Raw genomic sequence first — 23,272 nt, forward strand, 5'->3', positions numbered from 1 at the left:
CTACGTGCCCGGCCAGATCTAAGGTCAAGGTCACGGTCTCGTCCCTTGGGTTGCTCACCGTCACCGGTCACCGTCTCCGGCTACGCCTGCCGCGTTTCGGCTTCGGCAACGGGCCACGACACCGCCTGGCCTCGACCGACCGACGACCGACCGACTTCATCATCATCACCGGGGGACGACTCGCGGCAGTCACGCAACTCCGAACCCGCTCCCTTCATCGACTCTCGGGGTCACGTCACGTCACGTCACTTCTTCTTCACGCACCCTCCTCCCGCTCGCTTCGCCGCGGCCGAACGACGATAGCAACACCTCCGCCGTCCCCTCCTACCTTGCCGACCCCAGATTCTGCTCCCCGCGCGTCCCAATTCTCGCGTTTGTAATCCGGCTCCTCTGCCGGGGCCTGACGAGACGACATGTCGAGTCTGCGTCCGGGATCAAATCCCCATGCTGGCCTAAACTTTCCCCAGGCTGGCATTCGCCGCAATCCATATCCCACTCCTCATCCGAGCCAGCAGAATAAGCAATCACCAGCGCCTCACTCCGCGTCTCCGTACCAGTCTCAGGCTTATGCACCGCAGCAGCCATCTGGCTATCCCCAACATCTCTTCACCAACCCGAATCCTGTGACTGGTAATCTTCCCAATGGCTCCTCACGCTCCTCCTCCTCGCACATGTCCAATGCTGTGCCGAGTCCACTCGACGTGTCAAACACGCGAACTGTTCCGCCGCCGCGTGGGCAGATGATGTTCCCTACTCTCGGGCAAGTTGTTCCCAACCAACTCCACCACCATCAACAGCAGCAGCAGCAGCTGCACCACCAACACTTGAGTCACCCTTCGCACCCGCTCAACCAGCCTCGGCAAACCCACCACCCTCACCATGTCCAGGGCTCTCCACAGCAGCGGCCTCCATCCCAACAGACTCAGCCTACGCCAAAACTCGGGCAGGTTCAGGTTAAGCCCCAAGCTCCTTCGCCCCCTCTGCCGCAGCAGTCAAGCCAGCAGCAAGCCCAGACGCAGCAGCATCAACAACTGCAGCACCAGCTTCAGCAGCAGCAACATCAACAGCACCAGCAGTTGCAGCAACAGCAGCAGCAGCATCAGCATCAACAGCAATTACAACAGCAACAACAATTGCAGCAGCAGCAGCAGCAGCAACAACAGCAGCAGCAGCAACAACAACATCAACAGCAGCAGCAACAACAGCAACATCTACAACAGCAGCAGCAACATCAGCAGCTTCAGCAGCAACAGCAGCAACAACACCAACAGCAACAGCAGCAACACCATCAGCAGCAGCAGCAACATCAGCAACAAGCTCAGCTCCACTCCCAGCAGCAACAAATCCATACTCCTCAGCCTCCGGAGCAACAGCAGCTTCCTCATCAGCAGCAGCAGGAGCCACAACGGACACAATCTCAGCAGGCACAACGTCAGCCGAAGCCCCAGAAGTCTCAGAGGGATCAGCAGCGGGACCAGCGAGATCAGCAACAGGTTCAGCAACAGCAGGTTCAGCAGCAACAGAAGCAACAGTCGCTTCCTGCAGAGCCAGTTCAACAGCCTCCTGCACCGGCTGCTGCGCCTCAGACGCAGCAACAGCAGGCACCGCCACAGAAGCAGGAGACTAACGGAGATGAAGCAATGGATATTGATAGTCACAACAACGGCGAAGAGACGGGGGGCCTGGATATGAAGTTGCTTGCTGACCCCAACTACATCCCCCAACAGCCGCTGGGCGAGATGATGTCGCCCCCACCGGAAGGTGGAAGCTACCCTACCCTTGAAGCTGTGCAGAAAGCCGTGCTTCGGTACTGTACGTCTGTCGGCTATGCCATTGTTATCGGCCGCTCGAAAAAGACCGTACCGGGATTGAAGAAAGTTTTGTTTGTCTGTGATCGCGCAGGCAAGCCGCCGAGCCGTGTTAGCCCCGAGTGCCGAAAGCGCAAAACGTCGTCCCGGAAATGCGATTGCCCCTTTGGGTTCTTTGCCATCGAGCAGCGAACCCAGTGGACAATTCGATATCGCCCGGACCCTACCCATCTCTCACACAACCACGGTCCTAGTGAGAGCCCTTCACACCACCCTGCTGCTCGAAAGCTTGACAGCAAGATGGTTGCTGCAGTGAAGGAACTCAAAGAAAACGGTCAGTCTTTTATATCAGCATAGTCAATTTCATACTAACTGACAAACAGGTGCTGGGGTTTCAGAGACATTGCAGATTCTGCAAACCGCTAACCCTGATTGCCACTTACTCCCAAGAGACATATATAATGCTCGAGCAGCTATCAACCGCAACCCTCAGAAAGTGGCGACTGGCCTGGCAGAGAACAGACCTGCGATATACAGCAAACCTCATCAATCACCTGAAGACCGCATACGCGCAGACTTAAGGCGTGAGCTTGCAAAGGCACGAGAAGACATGAAGAAGATGGAGGAGGAAAAGGACAAAGAAATCGGCGAGCTGAAGACTAAACTGGAAGAACAACAAGTCACGATCGCCAAGTTTGAAGAGTTTATCGACATTTGTAACGAGCGGGTCATGTTTCAACGGCAGAGGCTTGCAGGCGGCAACGGAGGCGGGGGCAACCAAGCCTAGGTGGTACCTAACTACCTTGAGTAGTGTGTAGAGTCTCGATCTGGCGCATTGGTCGGTCTAGTGGTCTGCATGGCACGAAGGCGGGTTATGGATGACTGGACAATGGTTTACAAGGGCGTTGGGACTGGTCTTGTTTGTTTGGGACATGCTTTCGCGAACTTGACGGGAGAGACTGGGATTTTGGGGGATTTACGGGTTGAAGCTGGGTTGGGAGGCATTGTCATGTTTTCAGATGGCTTAAGATTATGACGTTTTCTTGTGCTTCTGGTTCTAGGAGGGAAAAGAGTTCTGTCGGTCGGGAATGGTGAGAGGACGACTGTGTACATGATTGGTTTTGTGGTTAGGTACCTTTATTAGAAATGTTAGCATGTAGTTGAGGATTGGTCCTCGTTAAATGATTCAAGTTCTATCCAGACGTAGTCATTGTGTGAAGCTATGTGCAGGCTGAACTAATGGAAGCGTGTATGTAGTAGACCAGCTTGGACGCCACTGGAGCGGGAGGAGACGTTTCGGCTGACGCACCCTTTGTTGTCTGCTGTGCGTGCTTTGTATTGGATAGAGGTAACCTGGTTCAAGGTTGTGAAGAAGGATAGTGGGGTTTCAATACTGTGAGTTGTGGCTCAACTCAAGGTTTGAGTTAGGGACCAGCCGCAGCCCGTCCACCATGGCTGCGTGTCGATGGAGTCTCGTTAGCGGGTGTGTGTATGCACCAGCATGGCCTTGAGTTGAGATGGACGTAGAGCTTTCCTACAGTGAGTTCTTTGACTGAGCCGGATGGTGAGTGACCTTGCCTTGTAGTGAGTGACTGATTGTCGTTGAAGACAGACGCACATTTAAAAAGCGTAGCATTCAATCAAAACCCTTGCTGGAGTTCTTTCATTTCCTTGGGACGACCAATGCGACCCCTGCGACAAAACGCCAACCTGGCATGACCCGACCCATCCTGGGGGGCCCCCTTGTCGCGAAATGTGAGGCCAATCAGAGGTCGCGTGTGGCAGCTTGTCGCAGATTTGGCGGATGGGCGCTGTGCTCCACCAGAGGGCGTACTGTACAGTAGTGGGCTTCAGCCGGCTACAGCGTGTGCTTCAGTGCAGGTACCTCCTGTGTTCATTATTGGGTCCGGTGGGCGGGCTTCCATTTCGATTTCTGTGTGGGTGCACGCCTCCTGACGACACATGCCGTCCAGTCCAGTCGCGGCAGGGGTTCCCCTGGACCTAGTCGCGTAAATCCGGCAGAGACACAGCAGCGCCATCCAAACCAGTCCAAAGTCAACAACCGAACTCCTTTGGTGGACACTGGAACTTCATCTCATCAACCCCTACCTACCGCTGCGTAATACCTCTCTGCGACTCCCGCCTTTGCCATCATCGACACCACGCTCCTTTAGCCTTCGAGATCATCGTACGCCGTCGCTGAGTTTGTTTTCGATAATTTACGCAAGCTTGTCCGCCTTGAGCTCCTCGTCCCTCCATCACCGACTCCCCTCGTTTGCGTCCCTCAACCCTCCGCGAGCCGACCTTTTGGAGATGACTGGGCGCTACTAGGCCTTCTCCATCTACTCTCTTTCCCATACCGCACCCTCCTGTCATTATGGAGGTCACTTCGGCTGCTGCGCCGAGCACTGGGAGCTCCGCCAACGGCGTCACAGCTGCCGCGCCGTTCCCGACCATCGAGCCCGAACGCGTGGTTGAGCATCTCGCTGCCGTCTGCGAGATCGCCCTCGGCGCCACCCGCGACGAACTCGAGCAGCTGGGAAGTCTGTTGCACAAAGCCCGCTATGGCGAGACTGTCTCGCGCTGCACGCGGTTTGCGAGCGATAGCCAGAATGTGCTCTATATCCAGAAGGATATCGCAAACCCATCTGCTGTAGAAGCCGGAGCCGACCCTGCTGGTTCGTCTACGTGAAGCTTGCCATGTTGTGTAGTCTTGCTGATGTTTGATAGCGCCGGTTACCTACAACTACACCCTCTCTACCGAGATCTCTTCGTCCCCGACGACCGTCTCCTCTCTTGTCCTTATCAAATCTCCTCAACCTATAGACCCGACACGACCCCTTACATCTCAAATATTTATTACTAATTTGCCTGGCCCTGCCTCTCTCAACGCCGGAGTTGGAGAGCAGGGTACGGCCCTCTCTCCTTGGGAGGTTCTTCATTCTCAGGTCCACCACGCCTTGGTGCCGTACTTTGACGCCAACACCAAGAGCCAGCAGTTGGCCAACGGGTCGAGAGGACGGGCGGATGTTGATGCGAAGACGGGAATTCCAGTGACGAAGAAGCGACTCAACGACCTGGAGCTGAGCCTGCTCCATCTTCAGCAGAACGTCGATATTCCCGAGATCTCACTCACCTTTCACTCCATCGTTCAGAATGTCCTCGACGATGCCGAATCTCGCCATACTCGGCCCTCTCTCGATGCGATTCCCCAGAATCTCCTCCAGGACAGCACATTCCTCAACCGGCTGCAGGCCAATGTCAACACCTGGATTAAGTCCATCCAGGGCATCACCAAGTTGACCAAGGACCCATCTTCGAACGCGAACCAGGAGTTCAACACTGCGAGTCAGGAGGTTAACTTTTGGCTGTCCATGGAATCGGCTTTGGAGGGTATCGAGGGTCAGCTCAGGAGCGAGGGTGTGCTCCTGACGCTCGAGATCCTCAAGCATGCTAAGCGTTTCCAGGCCACCGTCAGTTTCACGGCTGACACTGGTCTTAAGGAAGCTATGGACAAGGTTCAGAAATACAACCAGCTCATGCGTGATTTCCCTCTCGATGAGCTGCTTTCTGCTACCTCGCTTTCCAAAGCACAGGAGGCTATCGCACAGATTTTTGGACATTTAAACAAGAAACTGAGGATTTGCCCTTATCCGATCCGCAGGGCTCTGCCACTGGTTGAAGCCATCTCGGCCGATCTCGACGAAGTGCTTCACCGACTGCTACCGGGAACTGAGCTGGTCAACCTGGACTACCAGCAGTTCCAGACCATCATGCAGACTTGCGACGACATTTTCCGCACCTGGGAAGAGAATGTCAAGGAGTTCACCAATGTGGCCCGTGAAGTGACCCGACGTCGAAACGAGAAGTTTATCCCTATCAAGATCAACAAGAAACACTCGGAGCTTGAGTCGAGGATCAAGTATGTCAGCACTTTCCGTGACAACCACGAGCAGCTCCAGCGGACGATCATCAACGTCCTTGGCCCTCAGGCGACTATCCCCGGCGTCACCGAGACAACGGGCTCAAACGGCATTGTCATGGAGGAGATGGGCGATGTGGACGCCGTTGAGGAGGTCAAGCAGGCCTGGGAGGCTCTCCACAATGTCGACCTGCTGGATGTTACCGACCAGGGCAAGGAACGCTGGGTACGAGCTGAGAATCTTTACAACGAGCGCACAACTCGAGTGGAGAACTCTATCATTGCCAGACTTCGAGATCGACTGGCTACTGCCAAGACCGCCAACGAGATGTTCCGAGTCTTCTCCAAGTTCAACGCCCTCTTTGTCAGGCCTAAGATTCGCGGTGCCATTCAGGAGTACCAGAACCAGCTGATGGACCACGTCAAGCAAGCAATCAACGGACTGCACGAGCGATTCAAGCAGCAGTATGGTCACTCGGAGACTCACGCTATGGCTCAGCTTCGCGATCTTCCCCCTGTCTCAGGTGCCATCATCTGGGCGCGCCAAATCGAGTTTCAGCTTGACGGCTACATGCGAAAGGTCGAGGCTGTTCTTGGCCCTGATTGGACTATGCACACCGAAGGTCACAAGCTCCAAGAGGAGAGCGAGCTCTTCAAGCAGAAGCTGGATACTGCTCGAATCTACGAGGCTTGGATCGCCGACGTGGGTAGACGCAAGATCTCTATTTCTGGCCAACTCTTTGAGATTGCTCGTGTCAGATCTGCTGGTGGCATCCTTGAGCTCACTGTCAACTTTGACCCTCAGGTCATTACTCTCTTCAAGGAGACACGCAACCTTACCTGGCAATCGTACTCTGTGCCGCATGCTGTTACCACCGTGTCCAAGGATGCCAAGCGAGTGTACCCCTACGCTGTTAGCCTGATGGAGAGCGTGAGAACACTCTCCCAGACTCTGCGACAAATCTCGGTCATGGGTGAGGAGTCGGTCCTGCTCTATGGTTACCGAAACGATGTCTACAAATTGATTAGTGAAGGTGTGCCGCTGCGATGGGAGTCGTTCATCAACTCGCATGAGCTCTTCTACTCTGATAATAGACAAACGCGACCACTTCTTCCTGGTGGAACCGACTTTGGCCTTGCCAAGAACACGGAGAGCAAGCACGGCATGTTCATTCGCGGTTTTGCAGCCGCTGTGTCCGTTCTCCAGCAGAAGGCTGTGTCTCTGAACTTCATTCATGCCACTGTTGAGCAAGCTTTGAAGGAGCTCAACACCTGCCCCTATGAGGAAGCTGCTTTCCACACTCGCTTGGATACGATCCAGGCTGCCGTGGATCAGCTGAACCTGGAGCAATATGTGAACTTGGACTTCTGGGTGCGTGGCCTGAACAGCAAGGTTCAGTCGATTCTCCTCACCCGCCTCCAGAGCGCTGTTCACGCATGGATCGAAGCGTTTGAGGACGACACGCCTGATGATGAAATGCGACGAAAGGTCAACAACAACAATGAAGAGGCCAAGCCCGATGGCCCGACCATGAAGCGTCTTGTGCTTGAGCTGGCCATGCGCAACCAAGTCATCTACCTCGATCCTCCTCTGGAGTTTGCTCGCGCCAGTTGGTTCCTCCATCTTCACGAGTGGCTCGGAATTGTTTGCAACCTTCGCAAGATCAAGGCGACTCGATACCAGATGAGCCTGACCACTACCGCCAATGATGAGCCTCGCTTCACTGACTTGCCGTCGGAGTGCGCTGGCCTGCTGCAGCGTGTCTATGTCTCTGTTGAGAAGAAGCTGCATGAGGTTAGTGCCTATGTTGACAAGTGGCTTCAGTTCCAGTCACTCTGGGATCTTCAGTCTGAGCAGGTTTACGACGCTCTTGGCGAGCAGCTCCCTCGATGGTTGCAGCTTCTTCAGGAAATCCGCAAGACGCGGTCTACCTTTGACACTCAAGAAGTCAGCCGCGCGTTTGGCCATCTCACCATTGATTACGACCAAGTTCAGACAAAGGTCAATGCGAAGTATGATCAATGGCAGCATGAGATTCTCATGAAGTTTGCCAGCCGCCTTGGAAACCGTATGCGCGAGATCAATGCAGAGATTGAAAAGGCACGCAAGCACCTCGAGAGCCAGAGCTCAGATGCCTCGTCGACTGCTCAAGCCGTCCAGTTCATCACCGTTGTGCAGAGCTGCAAGCGCAATGTCAAGACCTGGGCGCCCGAGATTGACATGTTCCGCCAAGGACAGTCGACGCTTGTCAGGCAACGATACCAGTTCCCCAATGACTGGCTGCACATTGAGCAGATCGACAGCCAGTGGGAGGCGCTCAAGGAGATTCTTGAGAAGAAGTCTAGAATCGTCCAGGATCAGACTGATGCGCTCCAGGCCAAGATCGTCGCCGAGGACAAGTTGATTAACGAACGAATTGCTGAGATCGCCGCTCAGTGGAACGAGGAGAAGCCTGTCTCTGGAACTATTCAGCCTGATGTTGCATCTGCCACCCTGAGCTCCTTTGAATCTCGTATCTCCAAGCTTCAGGATGATGCTCAGATGGTGGCGAAGGCTAAAGAAGCCTTGGATATTCCTGCTAGCCCCGATACCTCTCTCGAGGCCACCCTTGAGGAGGTCCGCGACTTCCAGTCTGTCTGGTCTAACCTTTCCACCATCTGGGCGAGTCTCAACGAGACACGCGATATTCTCTGGACTGCTGTTCAGCCACGAAAGATTCGATCCAAGGTTGACGACCTTATCAAGAGCACCAAGGAAATGCCTAGCAGGATGCGACAGTATGCTGCTTTCGAGCATGTCCAGGGCATTCTTCGCGGCTTCCTCAAGGTCAACTCTATTCTCTCGGACTTGAAGTCTGATGCCATTCGCGAACGTCATTGGCACAAGATCTACAAGCAAATCAAGCCGCAGAAGCGCTTCTCACCCAGCTCGATGACCCTTGGTGATGTTTGGGACCTCAACCTAGTTGCTACCGAAGTCATCGTCAAGGACATCATTGCTCAGGCTCAGGGTGAAATGGCTCTTGAAGAGTTCTTGAAGCAAGTCCGTGAGACATGGCAGAACTATGCCTTGGAGATGGTCAACTACCAGAACAAGATCCGACTCATTCGTGGTTGGGACGATCTCTTTGCCAAGTGTAGTGAGAACCTGAACTCTCTGCAGGCTATGAAGCACTCTCCCTATTACAAGGAGTTTGAGGAAGAGGCTGTTGCATGGGAGGACAAACTCAACCGCGTCCATGTTCTCTTTGATGTGTGGATTGATGTTCAACGCCAATGGGTCTACCTTGAGGGTGTCTTCACTGGCAACGCGGATATCAAGCACCTTCTCCCTATCGAGTCGGGACGTTTCCAGAACATCAACAGCGAGTTCTTGGCTGTTATGAAGAAGGCCAACAAGTCGCCGTACGTCCTCGAAGTTCTCAACATCCCCAACGTCCAGAAGTCTCTTGAGCGACTCGCAGAAATGCTCAACAAGATCCAGAAGGCTCTCGGTGAGTACCTGGAGAAGGAGCGAGTCTCGTTCCCCAGATTCTACTTTGTTGGTGACGAGGATCTCCTGGAGATGATTGGTAACAGCAACGACACACTGCGCATTGCCAAGCACTTCAAGAAGATGTTTGCTGGCTTGTCAGGTCTCGTCATGGACGATGAAACTGTCATTTCTGGCTTCACTTCCAAAGAAGGTGAGGTTGTCCGACTCAAGAAGGAAATCTCTTTGGCCAAGACACCGAAGATCAACGACTGGCTGGCTCTCCTCGAGGGTGGCATGAAGTCGACCCTGGCTGAGCTGCTTGCTGAGGCCGTTGACCAATACACGCCCATCTTTGAATCGGAGAAGATTGACCGAGAGGCTTTGAACGAGTTTATGGACGCCTATCCCAGCCAGATTGTCGTACTTGCAACCCAGGTTGTTTGGACGACCGCGGTTGACAAGTCTCTTACCACTGGCGGCGAGACGCTGAAGGCTATCTTCGATCGTGAAGTCGAGGTCCTCCGCGTTCTTGCCGATACCGTTCTCGGAGAGCTTGAGGTCATTCTGAGGAAGAAGTGCGAACAGTTGATTACCGAATGTGTCCACCAGCGTGACACTATCGAGAAGCTCATCAATGCAAACGCCAACTCCACAAGCCACTACCTCTGGCAGTTGCAGATGCGCTACGTCTACGAACCCCAGGGCGAATATCTTGATCGCTTGTACATCAAGATGGCCAACGCCAAGCTCAACTATGGCTTCGAATACCTGGGTGTTCCGGAGCGCCTTGTTCGCACCCCTCTTACCGACAGATGTTTCCTCACCCTCACTCAGGCACTATGCCAACGACTGGGTGGTTCGCCTTATGGTCCTGCCGGTACGGGCAAGACTGAATCAGTCAAAGCTCTTGGTGTGCAGCTGGGACGATTCACGCTTGTCTTCTGCTGTGACGACACTTTCGACTTCCAGGCCATGGGTCGTATCTTCCTTGGTATCTGCCAGGTCGGTGCTTGGGGTTGTTTCGATGAGTTCAACCGTCTGGAGGAGCGTATCTTGTCCGCTGTCTCGCAGCAGATCCAGAACATTCAGCTGGGTCTCAAGCAGGGTGTCGAGGATGACCAGTCTCAGATTGAGTTGGTCGGCCGCCATCTCCACGTCAACGAAAACACTGGTATCTTCATCACCATGAACCCTGGCTATGCTGGTCGTTCCAACCTCCCCGATAACTTGAAGAAGCTCTTCCGAAGTGTTGCCATGTCGAAGCCAGACAAGGAGCTCATTGCCGAGGTCATGCTTTACTCGCAGGGTTTCAACCAGGCCAAGCAACTCTCCAAGCAGACTGTTCCCTTCTTCGATCAGTGCTCTGGCAAGCTGTCTAAACAGGCTCACTACGACTTTGGTCTGCGTGCTTTGAAGAGTGTTTTGGTCAGCTCTGGTGGCCTCAAGCGTGCTCGCTTGGGTGAAGGCAGTCTCGGTGCCGAGGAGGTTGTCGAACCTGAGATTATTGTGCAGAGCATTCGGGAGACTATTGCGCCCAAGTTGATCAAGTCCGATGTTGACATCATGGCCACTATTGAAACAACCTGCTTCCCTGGTGTTCAATACGTGCCAGCCAACCTCGAGGCCCTGGAGAACGCTATCCGCGAGCTTGCAGCTGAGCGTCATCTCGTCGTCAATGAACTTTGGATGACCAAGGTCCTCCAGCTCTACCAGATCCAGAAGATCCACCACGGTGTCATGATGGTCGGTAACTCTGGATCCGGAAAGTCTGCTGCCTGGAGGCTTCTGCTCGATGCTCTTCAGAAGGTCGAAGGTGTCGAAGGCGTGTCTCATGTGATCGATTCAAAGGTCATGTCGAAGGAGGCACTGTACGGAAACCTCGACTCGACAACTCGTGAGTGGACCGACGGTCTGTTCACCAGCATTCTCCGCAAGATTGTCGACAACCTGCGTGGCGAAGACTCGAAGAGACATTGGATCGTCTTTGATGGTGACGTCGATCCCGAATGGGTCGAGAACTTGAACAGTGTCCTCGATGACAACAAGCTGCTTACCCTCCCCAACGGTGAGCGTCTTAACCTGCCTCCCAACGTTCGAATCATGTTCGAAGTCGAGACGCTCAAGTACGCTACTCTTGCCACCGTCAGTCGTTGCGGTATGGTCTGGTTCAGCGAGGACACTGTCTCGCCGATCATGATGGTCCAAAACTATCTCTCGACTCTCCGCAGCGTTCCCTTTGAGGACTTGGATGAGGATAGCGTTGCTACAGGACATAGCCCTGCCAAGACTCTGGCTGTGCAAAGCGAGTTTGCCAGTCTGCTCCATATCTACTTGACCGACGAGAACTTTATTCTCCAAGCTCTCCAGCGAGCTGAGGGTTATAATCACATTATGGAGTTCACAACCGCTCGTGTGCTCACCACCCTCTTTTCGCTGCTCAACAAGGCCGTCCGGGACGCCATCGAGTACAATGGTCAGCACTCTGACTTTCCTCTCGAGTCTGAACAGATTGAATCCTTCATCTCCAAGAAGCTTCTGTTGGCGCTTGTTTGGGCACTCACTGGTGACTGTCCTCTGGCTGATAGAAAGTCATTTGGTGATGATATCTGTGCCTTGGCCAACTTTGGCTCTCCTCCTCTTGATGGCACTAGCTCTCTCATTGATTTCGACGTCACTCTTCCCAAGTCTGAGTGGGCTCCTTGGCAGAACCAGGTACCATCTGTGGAAGTCAACACTCACTCCATCACTCAGACCGATGTCGTTATTCCCACATTGGACACTGTCCGTCACGAGGATGTTCTTTACTCGTGGCTCGCTGAGCACAAGCCTCTGCTGCTCTGTGGTCCTCCTGGATCTGGTAAAACAATGACTCTGTTCAGTGCGCTTCGCAAGCTGCCCAACATGGAAGTTGTTGGTCTTAACTTCTCGAGCGCGACAACTCCTGACCTGCTCATCAAGACGTTTGAGCAGTACTGCGAATACAAGAAGACGCTGAACGGTGTTATGCTCTCACCCACTCAGATCGGACGATGGCTTGTCATCTTCTGCGATGAGATCAACTTGCCGGCACCAGACAAGTATGGAACGCAACGCGCTATTTCGTTCCTTCGCCAGCTCGTTGAGCATAACGGTTTCTGGAGAACATCCGACAAGTCATGGGTCACTCTGGACCGTATCCAGTTCGTCGGTGCTTGCAACCCTCCTACTGATGCTGGACGTACTCCCATGGGTGCCAGATTCCTTCGACATGCTCCTCTCATCATGGTCGACTATCCTGGTGAGCTTTCTCTCAACCAGATCTATGGCACTTTCAACTCTGCTGTTCTCAAGATCATCCCATCTCTTCGAGGATATGCAGAGCCTCTTACCCACGCCATGGTTCGCTTCTATCTCGAGTCTCAGCAAAGATTCACACCAAAGATTCAGCCCCACTATGTCTACTCCCCTCGTGAACTCACTCGATGGGTCCGTGGTGTGTATGAGGCTATCCGACCGCTAGAGGCCTTGACCATTGAAGGTCTTATCCGAATCTGGGCTCACGAAGCTCTGCGCCTCTTCCAAGATCGACTGGTGGCTGAAGAGGAACGACAGTGGACTGACGAGAGCGTACGACGCATCGCATTGGAGTTCTTCCCCAACATTGATGAGGAGAAGGCACTTGGAGGCCCTATCCTGTTCTCGAACTGGCTGTCCAAGAACTATGTCCCAGTCGATCGCGAGCAGCTGCGAGACTTTGTCAGGGCTAGGCTCAAGACCTTCTGCGAGGAAGAGGTTGACGTGCCCCTGATCCTCTTCAACGATGTCTTGGAGCACGTGCTGCGTATCGATCGTGTCTTCCGACAGCCCCAAGGTCATCTCATCTTGATTGGTGTCAGTGGTAGTGGCAAGACTACACTGTCCCGCTTTGTGGCTTGGATGAACGGTCTCAAGGTCTTCCAGATCAAGGTCCACGGAAAGTACTCTGCTGAGGACTTTGATGATGATCTTCGAGATGTCCTTCGACGATGCGGTTGCAAGGGCGAGAAGATTTGCTTCATCATGGACGAGTCGAACGTCTTGGACTCGGGTTTCCTGGAGAGAATGAACACCCTGCTCGCCAACGCCGAAGTTCCCGGTCTTTTCGAGGGAGACGAGTACGCAGCCCTCATGACCGCCTGCAAGGAGGGTGCTCAGCGCCAGAACCTGCACCTAGACTCGCCAGAGGAACTGTACAAGTGGTTCACGCAGCAGATCGTCAAGAACCTACACGTTGTGTTTACCATGAACCCCCCTGAGGATGGCCTCTCCTCAAAGGCTGCGACCAGTCCTGCCTTGTTCAACCGATGCGTCCTCAACTGGTTCGGAGACTGGTCTGATCAGGCTCTCTTCCAAGTCGGTCATGAGCTCACCCAATCTATTGACTTGGACCGAAGTAACTTTGAGTGTCCTGATACCATCCCTGTGGCATACCGCGGTCTGCAACTGCCTCCTTCTCATCGCGAGACAGTTGTCAACTCGATGGTGCACATCCACTACTCGCTGCAGCGATACAACGAGAAGCTGCTCAAGCAGCAGGGCAAGGTTACTTTCTTGACACCTCGACACTTCCTTGACTTTGTCACGCAATACATCAAGCTCTACAACGAAAAGCGGGAGGATCTTGAGGAGCAGCAGCGTCACTTGAACGTTGGTCTAGAGAAGCTTAGAGACACGGTGGACAAGGTTCGCGATCTTCGAGTGAGCCTAGCGGAGAAGAAGAAGCAACTGGAACAGAAGGATGCGGAGGCAAACGAGAAGTTGCAGCGCATGGTTGCTGATCAGCGTGTGGCGGAACAGAGGAAGAATACTTCACTGGAGATTCAGGCCAACTTGGAGAAGCAGGAGGCCGAGGTTGCCTCGCGGAAGAAGGTTGTGTTGGAGGATCTCGCAAAGGCCGAACCCGCCGTCGAGGAGGCCAAGGCCAGTGTCAGCAACATCAAGCGTCAACATCTGACCGAAGTCAGGTCCATGGGCAACCCACCTCAGGGTGTTCGACTTGCCATGGATGCCGTGTGCACTTTGCTCGGTCACAGGATCAACGACTGGAAGGCGGTGCAAGGAATCGTGCGAAAGGACGACTTCATTGCCAGCATCCTCATGTTTGACAACGCGAAGCAGATGACCAAGGGCCTGAGGAACAAGATGCGCAACGACTTCTTGTCTAACCCCGAATTCACCTTTGAGAAGGTCAACCGCGCTTCCAAGGCTTGCGGTCCTCTCGTGCAGTGGGTTGCTGCCCAGGTCAACTACTTTGACATTCTCGACCGGGTTGGTCCTCTCAAGATCGAGGTCGAGCAGCTCGAGGATCAAGCCCTGGAGACCAAGGCCCAGGCCAAGTCTGTGCAGAACAACATCGCGGAGCTCGAGGCCAGCATCAACACGTACAAGACCGAGTATGCTGCGCTCATCAGCGAGACCCAGGCCATCAAGGCCGAGATGTCGAGAGTTCAGTTCAAGGTGGACCGCAGTGTCAGACTTCTCGACAGTCTGTCCTCGGAACGAGTTCGTTGGGAGGCTGGAAGCAAGTCGTTCGAAATCCAAATCAGCACCCTCGTCGGAGATGTCCTCGTGGCTGCGGCCTTCCTGGCGTACAGTGGTCTATACGATCAGACATTCCGAAAGTCAATGATGGACGACTGGTTCCATCAGCTTCACCTGTCTGGTATTCAGTACAAGTCGCCAAACCCCGTTACTGAATATCTGTCTACAGCTGATGAACGCCTGGGCTGGCAGGAGAATGCCCTCCCCGTCGATGATCTGTGCACTGAGAATGCCATCATTCTCAAGCGCTTCAACCGTTACCCGCTCATCATCGACCCCTCGGGACGAGTTACCGAGTTCCTGCAGAAGGAATGCAAGGATCGCCGCCTGACGGTGACGAGCTTCTTGGACGATACCTTTACCAAGCAGCTCGAGAGTTCTCTTCGATTCGGAAACCCCATTCTCATCCAGGATGCCGAGCATCTGGATCCTATCCTCAACCACGTCCTCAACAAGGAATGTCAACGAACTGGTGGGCGTGTTCTCATCCAGCTCGGCAAGCAGGAGATCGACTTTTCGCCAGCCTTCAAGCTCTACCTTTCCACTCGCGATCCATCGGCCACCTTTGCCCCTGACATCTGCAGTCGAACCACCTTTGTCAACTTTACTGTCACACAGAGCAGTCTGCAGACCCAGTCACTGAACGATGTGCTCAAGTCAGAGCGGCCGGATGTTGACGAGCGACGCTCCAACCTCATCAAGCTTCAGGGAGAGTTCAAGATTCACTTGCGACAGCTGGAGAAGCGACTGCTTCAGGCTCTCAACGAGTCTCGTGGTAACATTCTGGATGATGACAACGTCATCGAGACGCTCGAGACTCTCAAGACCGAGGCTGCAGAGATCTCTGCCAAGATGAGCAACACCGAGGGTGTCATGGCTGAGGTGGAGGAAATCACACAGCAGTACAGCATCATTGCCCGATCTTGCAGTGCTGTCTTTGCTGTTCTGGAGCAACTGCACTACCTTAACCACTTCTATCAGTTCTCACTCCAGTACTTCCTCGACATCTTCCAGTCAGTACTTCACGGCAACAAGAACCTCGCCAACGAGACGGATCACAACGCCAGACGCGATGTCATTGTCAAGGACCTCTTTGTCAACACATTCAAGCGGACCGCCCTTGGTCTGCTCCAAAAGGACCGCATCACTCTGGGAATGCTTCTCGCCCAGGCCTCTCCTTACAAGATGGATAAGTCTGTCATCGACATGATCCTAGACAACCGTGTTGAGGGCAAGGACCTCTCGTCACACCCTGACGACAGAGAGAACGCATTCGCGCAGGCCAAGAAGCTCAGTGCTATCAAGGACAAGATTGATGCCATCTCAACCGAGGACTGGGACAAATTCTTCACTGAGGAGTTGGCCGAGAACGCTGTGCCGCAGATCTGGGATGAGAAGACCGAAGCCGTGGACCAAGCCCTTCTATCACTCCTGCTCGTCAAGCTATTCAGGATGGACCGATTTGTTCCCGCCGCCGAACGCTTCGTTGCTCAGGTCTTTGGCTCTGATATCTTTGATATCGTCGAGGACCTGAAGCAGACCGTCACTCAGGTGTCTGCCACATTGCCAATCTCCCTGGTGTCGAGCCCCGGCTTCGACGCCAGTTACAAGGTGGACAACCTGGTCGAGAGGATGCGCGTCAAGTGCACCAACATCGCCATGGGTTCCAACGAAGGTCTCGCCAGCGCCGACAAGGCTATCAGCAATGCCGCCCAGACTGGCTCATGGGTACTGGTCAAGAACGTGCACTTGGCTCCAACCTGGCTTCAGAGCTTGGAGAAGCGCATGGAGTCACTCAACCCACACTCAGACTTCCGTCTCTTCCTTTCCATGGAATCGAGCCCCAAGATTCCTGTCAACCTGCTCCGAGCCTCCCGCGTTCTCATGTACGAGCAGCCTGCTGGTGTGAGGGCCAACATGAAGGACTCGATGTCATCCCTTTCCACGCGGGCCACCAAGAGCCCCGTGGAGAGAACACGACTTTACCTGCTTCTGTCCTTCTTGCACGCCGTTGTGCAGGAGAGACTGCGATATGCGCCAAACCTTGGCTGGAAGGGATTCTGGGAGTTTAACGACAGCGATGTAAGTAAAGTCTGGACCTCGTCTCTCTTGTGTTGATGGCTAACATGAACAACAGTATGAGTGCTCCGCCTACATTGTCGATACTTGGATCGACGGCGTAGCAGGCAACCGAACCAACCTTGCGCCCCAGAATATCCCATGGGAGATGCTTCGATATCTTGTGACCGAGACGTATGGTGGCAAGATCGACGATGAAGGAGATTTCAAGCTCCTTTCTCAGCTCGTCACGTCGTTCCTCACTCCCGCCGCCTACGAGGTTGACCACAAGCTCGTCGATGGACCCGAGGGTGGTCTCGTTGTGCCATCGGGCACCAGTTTCCAGGACTTCCAGGCTTGGATTCACCGTCTGCCCGAACGCGAGCCTCCTACCTATCTTGGCCTGCCTGCCAACGCCGAGAAGCTACTCCTCGGAGGTCTCGGTCGCAGCCTGATTGGCAACCTGCGCAAGGTTACAGAACTGCTCGACGAAGGCGAACAGCTTGTGACGGAGGTTTAAGGTGTCATGGACTAGGAAAGATCGATTGTACTATGGATGGAATTATGAGGCTGTGTCATTGACTTCACTTCTTGAAAAGGGCTTGGGTCCCTTCCTGTTTTCTTTACTTGTAGCATCAAGCGGCGGCGCGTTGCGAGAATGGCGGATACTGTCGAGGACTACACTATACTTGGTGATACCCCCTGCGTCACATAGACTGGTACTTTGCTTTGCTTGATTTGTTTGAGTGTGCTTTATCTACAATTACAAAAGAATGATTCGCTATGCCCTGATCTAACTCGTGCGTGGACTCGTGAAACCTTTGATAATTCAACCCCTTGAATCCTTCCAACGCTCCTTGCCGATACAAATGAGATGGGAGATTTACCATAGAAGTAGCGACAGAAGCTCGAAAGGCCTAAAAGGTAACCCAGAAGATAGAAGAAGCATAAAACAAGAGCAGACGAAGAGAATGCAAAGGAAAAATTACCTCTCAGGAACTGCCACGAACCCGTACGCACTCGGCGACGGCATTGGGGCAGAATAGTCCACATTGACATTGACAAACCCCAAGTCACCACCAAACGCAAACACATCAAAGTGGTCCATGTCCGGGGCAGCGCTCTCCTGGCTCTGGCTCTGGCTCTGGCTGTGAGCCGGATAGGGGAGCTGGATCCTGAGAGTCTCAGATAGGTACTGGCGCAGCTGTGATTGGAGAAAGGGCTCGAACGACTTTTCTTCGTCAACCAGGTCAACGAGCTCGTTCATCCATTCAAACTTGTCAATGAACTCGATCAAGAGCTCACTCTCTTTTAGTTTCAAAAGGTTCTGGGCACGCTCAGCAGCGTTCTTGAGGAGGTTTTCGTCAGACATGGCATAATCGCGAGGGGTGGTCTCGGCGCCAATCATCCAGGACACAGTGACAAGGAGCTCAGAGGCAGAGATGCCATAGGCAGACTCGCACTGATTATACCAATCAGGGGCGCAGCCAGGTCTAACCAGGCCCAGCAGAACGCCCCAGAGAGTGCAGAAAATCCTGGTGTTATCCCACCAGTGGCACATGGCAGGGTTGGGCTGGACCGACGGATCCTGCAGGGGAACCGGGTGGTTGATGTGAAGCTGTTTACTACACCATGCCACACAGAGACGTAGGGGCTGCGAGGCGTTTCGTCGGACCATGTCGACAAAGGGTTGTCTCCTGATGAAATCGTTGAGGAGGTGCTCTGCTGAGAAGTTCGGAGCCCTCTCTTCCTCGCACAGAGCGCGCTCATACTGGTCGAGGCCATAGCAAAGGAAGTAGTCGGCCACCAGGTCAATAGAGGAATAGTTGTGAGGAAGATTCCTCAGTGATCCGTTTTCGTCGACAAATTGCTCAACGGTGGCGCAGGTGCGGCGCTTTGCTGTCGTATTATCAGCCTGTTCGAGGCGGTCTTCCAAGTATGCTGTGAGCATCGACATGACGAAGTGAGGCTCATCGTCGTAGGCTTGTTGCCGAGACAAGAGGCCAGAGAGCAGTTCCCATGCTTGGTGGGTATTCTCTGGTTTATCAGCGACCCGAGCACACGAGATGGCAAGGAACATCTGGGTTGCAGAGTGAGGCTGGTTGGGCGTGGATAGGGAGCTGTAGAGGCCTGAATACAGTTGGAAAGCGTTCTCATCGTCAGACATGGCAGCGCAGAAGTCAGCAGCAAGCTTTCTTGTCGCCTCACCATCCCCAGGCCCCCAAGGGTAGCGTATACGATGGTGAGGGCTTGGTTGCGTAGGCATGTAGTCATCGTGGTTCGTATCGTCGACGATAGCACTCGTCGAGGCCATGGTGCTGGGCAGGTTCTGTCGGGGACTTGTGACAAATGGTCGAACATTTTCGAATTCCATCTGCTCGAGTGCGCCCATAGAATTCTTCTTTTCGCCAGAGTTGTACTTCTTGACCCCCCATTTGTCAAGACGATATCCATACTGGCGCTTGCTGCGGAAATCAGTCAAAGGTCGAGACGGCTTCAAGGTCGACATACCTCGCGTGGAAGTTAAAACGCTTCTTCATGAACTCCATGACAATGTTGAGAGTGTAGGATTTGTAGAGAGTGCATAGTATAGGCTTGAACCTCTCCCAACTCTCGTCAGTGATACGATGTGAACGTTTGTGTGCCGGATCAATCCATCTCGAGTTTGAGGGTCCCACGCCTGCCATTGTCTCGGTTCTCTGCTCTCGGGTTTGCTTCAAGGGGTTCAGTTTGCAGGAGGTAGAGCCTGGAGGGAAATCGAAGAGGGCTCAGGCATGATGAGAGCCTGGTTTTAAACAGACCGCCATGACCGACTGCGGCTATGCACGCTGGACAACACTCAACTCCAAATCGCCTAGAGCAGAGCCTCGTCGAGGCAAGCCCCCCTATCCAGTTGCCTTAAAGACAATGGCACAAGCCCATTGACGGGCACATTGTGTGTATCTGACCAAGGCAAGAGTCGTTCGCCAGTAGAGCGCCATCGGCAGCACAGGGCCAATTGTAATTCCCAAGCCACCCTCACCGCGGTTTGGCATTTGATTGGCAAATAACATCCTTGCTTGCATTTGGGATTTGCAACTCGGCGGAACAGCCCAAAACCAAGACGCGCATGCCCAAGGCCGTCCCCAAGGCCGTCCAAGCCCAAGACAGGTCCAAGACAGGTCGGCACAGCCCAGACGAGAGTGGGTTTTGCTCTGCGAAGACATGGAAATTGCAAAACTGCACCATGGGCCCTCGTGCATCGTTTGAGTCGTGGCCCAACGGCACCCAACGGGCACCCAATACCCGCCAAATTCAGGTCCCGGCGTGAGCTTCGCTGGCCGCGATTGGCGTGACCTGGCATGCAGGTCTGGCCATCATGTCCCATGATGCGCGTGAGCTCTAATGCGTGTGCTTCCGCGCGAACGATCTTATTCAGACCAAGCAGAAAAAACCACATCACCCTGACTCCCCCGTGCCATCAACCACAATCATGGACTTGAATAAAGGCTCGCTCAGTCCCGTCGGTCCATCCATGGCCGACACCACTCTCCCACCTCATCCATCATCATCTCACATCCTGCGCCTACACCTGCAAACACCATTAGCATCACGTCGTCCCAAAACCATGATGAGCGAGGAATACTACAACTCCTGGGAGGAGCCTAGCAAATATCCGCGGATACCCAACGTCTATGAGCCCATCGACGGCGTTCCATCTCGCAACGCTCACGACACCAACACTCGGCCTCTCAACCGAGACAAGACAAAGGCCATCGCAGTCAAACTGAATATCGATAGCCATCGCCGGTCAACTTCACTGCGACAATCCCCTGACTTTGAAAATTGGCCAGACCAGAGGGCACTTGAGGACGATCAAGCGAATTGGTCCGTCGCAGCACAACTGGGGAGCAGTTATACCTGGAGCGATGATTCCTTCAACTGGCGTCCGAAACCGTCAAACCCGTCGCATCCGCCGCAGCGTGAAACAGACGAGCAGAGGCGAGCAAAACGGCAGTCAAGTTTCGAAAAGTGGATGAATGCCGGCGACAAACTCTTCTGTCACTCACAGAAGGCCCGGTCATGATGCTCTCAAAAAGAGCTTGACGACGATGACGAAGACAAAAATGGTGAAGAGCATGAGACATGATTTGGCGTTTTAACTGCGAGCACACATAACGGATTCAGGAAGGGTATCGAATAATTGCATGATCCTGTAAAGACGGATCCAAGACGCATCGGCAGCTGGCCGTACAAACACTTTGGGTCAATGCAAGAACGGCGTTGGTTTGGTCTTTGACTTTTGGTAGAATTGATGATTTTGGCCATGATGCGAGGTTCAGCTTTGTACCATGTCGACTTCAGATGAGATGAGATGAGATCGCATGCCTTGTAGCCTGAAAGACTTGCATCATGTCGAGCCGAGTCTGCCAAGAGCACAGGATATCCCAATCGAGCCTTGTCACTGACCCCTCGGGAACTTGGGGTCGCCCGGTAGATGGATGGCTCGAGGTCGTAGTGATGCCTGAGTCCACGAGGCCTCAGGGAGGAACGAGAATGGCTGGGGGCAGAGGATGCGAGGGTGTCGACTGAATAAGGAACGCACTCTCGGGAAGAATTACACCAAGGCTGCACCAATCTTAATGTCAGCTCATCTTGGTGTGCAGGCTCATGGAGTACAGATGACGAAAGGGTGTTGTCGGAGTAGGTAGTGGTGGTGATGTGAAACACGACTTGTTTTGTGCCGTGAAACCTGCAGGAATGAAGATGGCCGGGGGGAACTGTTGTTAGCCAGGAAGATAGAAGAGTGAGTATGAGGAACAATGGTTGCCAATTGCTCGTCGATGGAGGGATTTGACTTTAGGAGCGGAACAGGAAAAGAATTGATGCTTGGTTTTGGCGAGGGCCAGCTCAAGTCATCGACAATTGTCAACCCGGGATGTACCTGCCAGCTTCAGGATGAGGATGGCTGTGGCGTTGCAACCATGAATCTTGATGGGCAGCCACTACAGAACAAACCGGGCAACACCTGCCCTCCTTCCTCCTGCCGTCCCTCTTGGTGAGGGTCACGCGAACCAGCGACTGCCCACCCAAATCCTCGCCAAGGTTCTCGTTAGCACAACTGCCGATATTGCCAAAGATGCCTTAACAAGGAGCTGGTCTCGTTGTCTGTCAGTCTCTACACGCGCTGCAAGCGGAAGAGAAGCCGTTATGAGCCGATCTCGAGGCAGAGCCCAAGTCGAGGTCGTCATTAGGGGGCTGAGGTCAGCCAATCACGTAGCTGCAGAGACGCCTACTTCCCTCACGACAGTCCCAATGCAGGCCTGTGCAGCGCAACGCACCGGGCAGGGAGTGACTTGCGCATGCACCACAGGTTCTCTGAGCAGGTGCGACCTTGATGAAACTGTTTTAGCGGTACCTGCCCTTGGATGGAGCTCAGGCCGCCAGCAAATACTGCACATGGCATCACTCAATGCCCCTGTAGAAGCCTCTTGGAAGTAGGCCAATCTCGTCCGACGACGCAAAAGGCTACTAGCTAGCGTCGTGTAAGACAAAGCTATCCCATTTCTCTCTCGGCTGATGACTTTTCTGTACGAATTAATGGACTTGTGATCATGGAAATGGAACCCTTGAATGGGCTGTCGCGGACAATTACGTACCTTGGCCATGTACCTCAGACAGAGCACCACCATCAACACTGCCTTGCTTGCACACCAACTCCACACCAGCACTTCCGGAATCCAGCCTGGCCACCACCTTGATCCCAAGGTTGACGCCAGAAACCAATCAAAGCACGACCTTGTTTTATTTTCCGGTAGTCCTTTCGACTGATCCGGCACCCCGCAAGACAGGCCCGTCCCCTAGCGCCCTCCCGAGCAGGTCATCTGGCCTGGCAGGGCATGGCATGGTTGGTGATGCAGGTGTTGCTCTGAGGATGCGCGGTTGGAGATCTGCCGTCGAGAGGCGATGGACGGCGGTCATGCGCTGACCATCCCCAATCCTACGCTTATACCGACTTCGGCGTAACTGTCCCTGTCACTGTCCAGCTACGTAATTAGGTACCTGTAGGAGTGAGCTTCCCGATGGAACCGCCTTCCAAGCTGTTACAGTGCCTTGGTTTATTCGAGGCAAGCCAAGGTACAGTAAAGTAGCTTCCATGGCGCGTGGTGTGACACGAGCATCGTCGATGGTTGCTTGCTCGGCCCTTCCCCTCCATCATCTGGGCTGCTTCCCCGCATAAACTACTCGGCCGTCTGCCTACCTATTCCCACCTGTTTAAATGCTTTCTTCTCCCTCTGCTGCTCTTGAGAATTCTCTCCCTCTTCCACACGTCATCAGTTCTTCGGCGCACACCCACACTTTGAACTGCGTCCCTAGCCTGCCTTAGCAGCCGTCTTGACTCGAATCGACTTTATTCTCGACTATTGTCGACGTCTTCCATAGCCAGGGCCGACCCTCTCATCTTTCACC

At 53.8% G+C, this 23,272-nt stretch overlaps 4 protein-coding genes across 4 annotated transcripts; 3 read left to right on the top strand and 1 right to left on the bottom strand.

The window, feature by feature from the left end:
* Positions 1-413: 413 nt before the first annotated feature.
* Positions 414-2,595, top strand: NCS54_00277100 (Hypothetical protein; the record flags this gene model as incomplete). The annotated part of the gene is made up of 2 exons (XM_053148362.1): positions 414-2,142; positions 2,192-2,595. 2 exons carry the CDS (start codon positions 414-416, stop codon positions 2,593-2,595), a joined length of 2,133 nt encoding a protein of 710 aa, XP_053004337.1.
* Positions 2,596-4,185: 1,590 nt separating this feature from the next.
* Positions 4,186-17,342, top strand: NCS54_00277200 (Dynein heavy chain, cytoplasmic; the record flags this gene model as incomplete). The annotated part of the gene is made up of 3 exons (XM_053148363.1): positions 4,186-4,486; positions 4,539-16,846; positions 16,902-17,342. The coding sequence occupies 3 exons, from the start codon at positions 4,186-4,188 to the stop codon at positions 17,340-17,342; spliced, it is 13,050 nt and encodes a 4,349-aa protein (XP_053004338.1).
* Positions 17,343-17,807: 465 nt separating this feature from the next.
* Positions 17,808-19,509, bottom strand: NCS54_00277300 (Clr5 domain-containing protein; the record flags this gene model as incomplete). Its single annotated transcript, XM_053148364.1, has 2 exons — positions 17,808-19,287; positions 19,334-19,509. The coding sequence occupies 2 exons, from the start codon at positions 19,507-19,509 to the stop codon at positions 17,808-17,810; spliced, it is 1,656 nt and encodes a 551-aa protein (XP_053004339.1).
* Positions 19,510-20,432: 923 nt separating this feature from the next.
* Positions 20,433-20,888, top strand: NCS54_00277400 (Hypothetical protein; the record flags this gene model as incomplete). Its single annotated transcript, XM_053148365.1, has 1 exon — positions 20,433-20,888. One exon carries the CDS (start codon positions 20,433-20,435, stop codon positions 20,886-20,888), a length of 456 nt encoding a protein of 151 aa, XP_053004340.1.
* Between the last annotated feature and the right edge of the window lie 2,384 nt (positions 20,889-23,272).

The sequence above is a fragment of the Fusarium falciforme genome, chromosome 2, assembly GCF_026873545.1.
Source record: "Fusarium falciforme chromosome 2, complete sequence".
Classification (NCBI taxonomy): Eukaryota; Fungi; Ascomycota; class Sordariomycetes; order Hypocreales; family Nectriaceae; genus Fusarium; species Fusarium falciforme.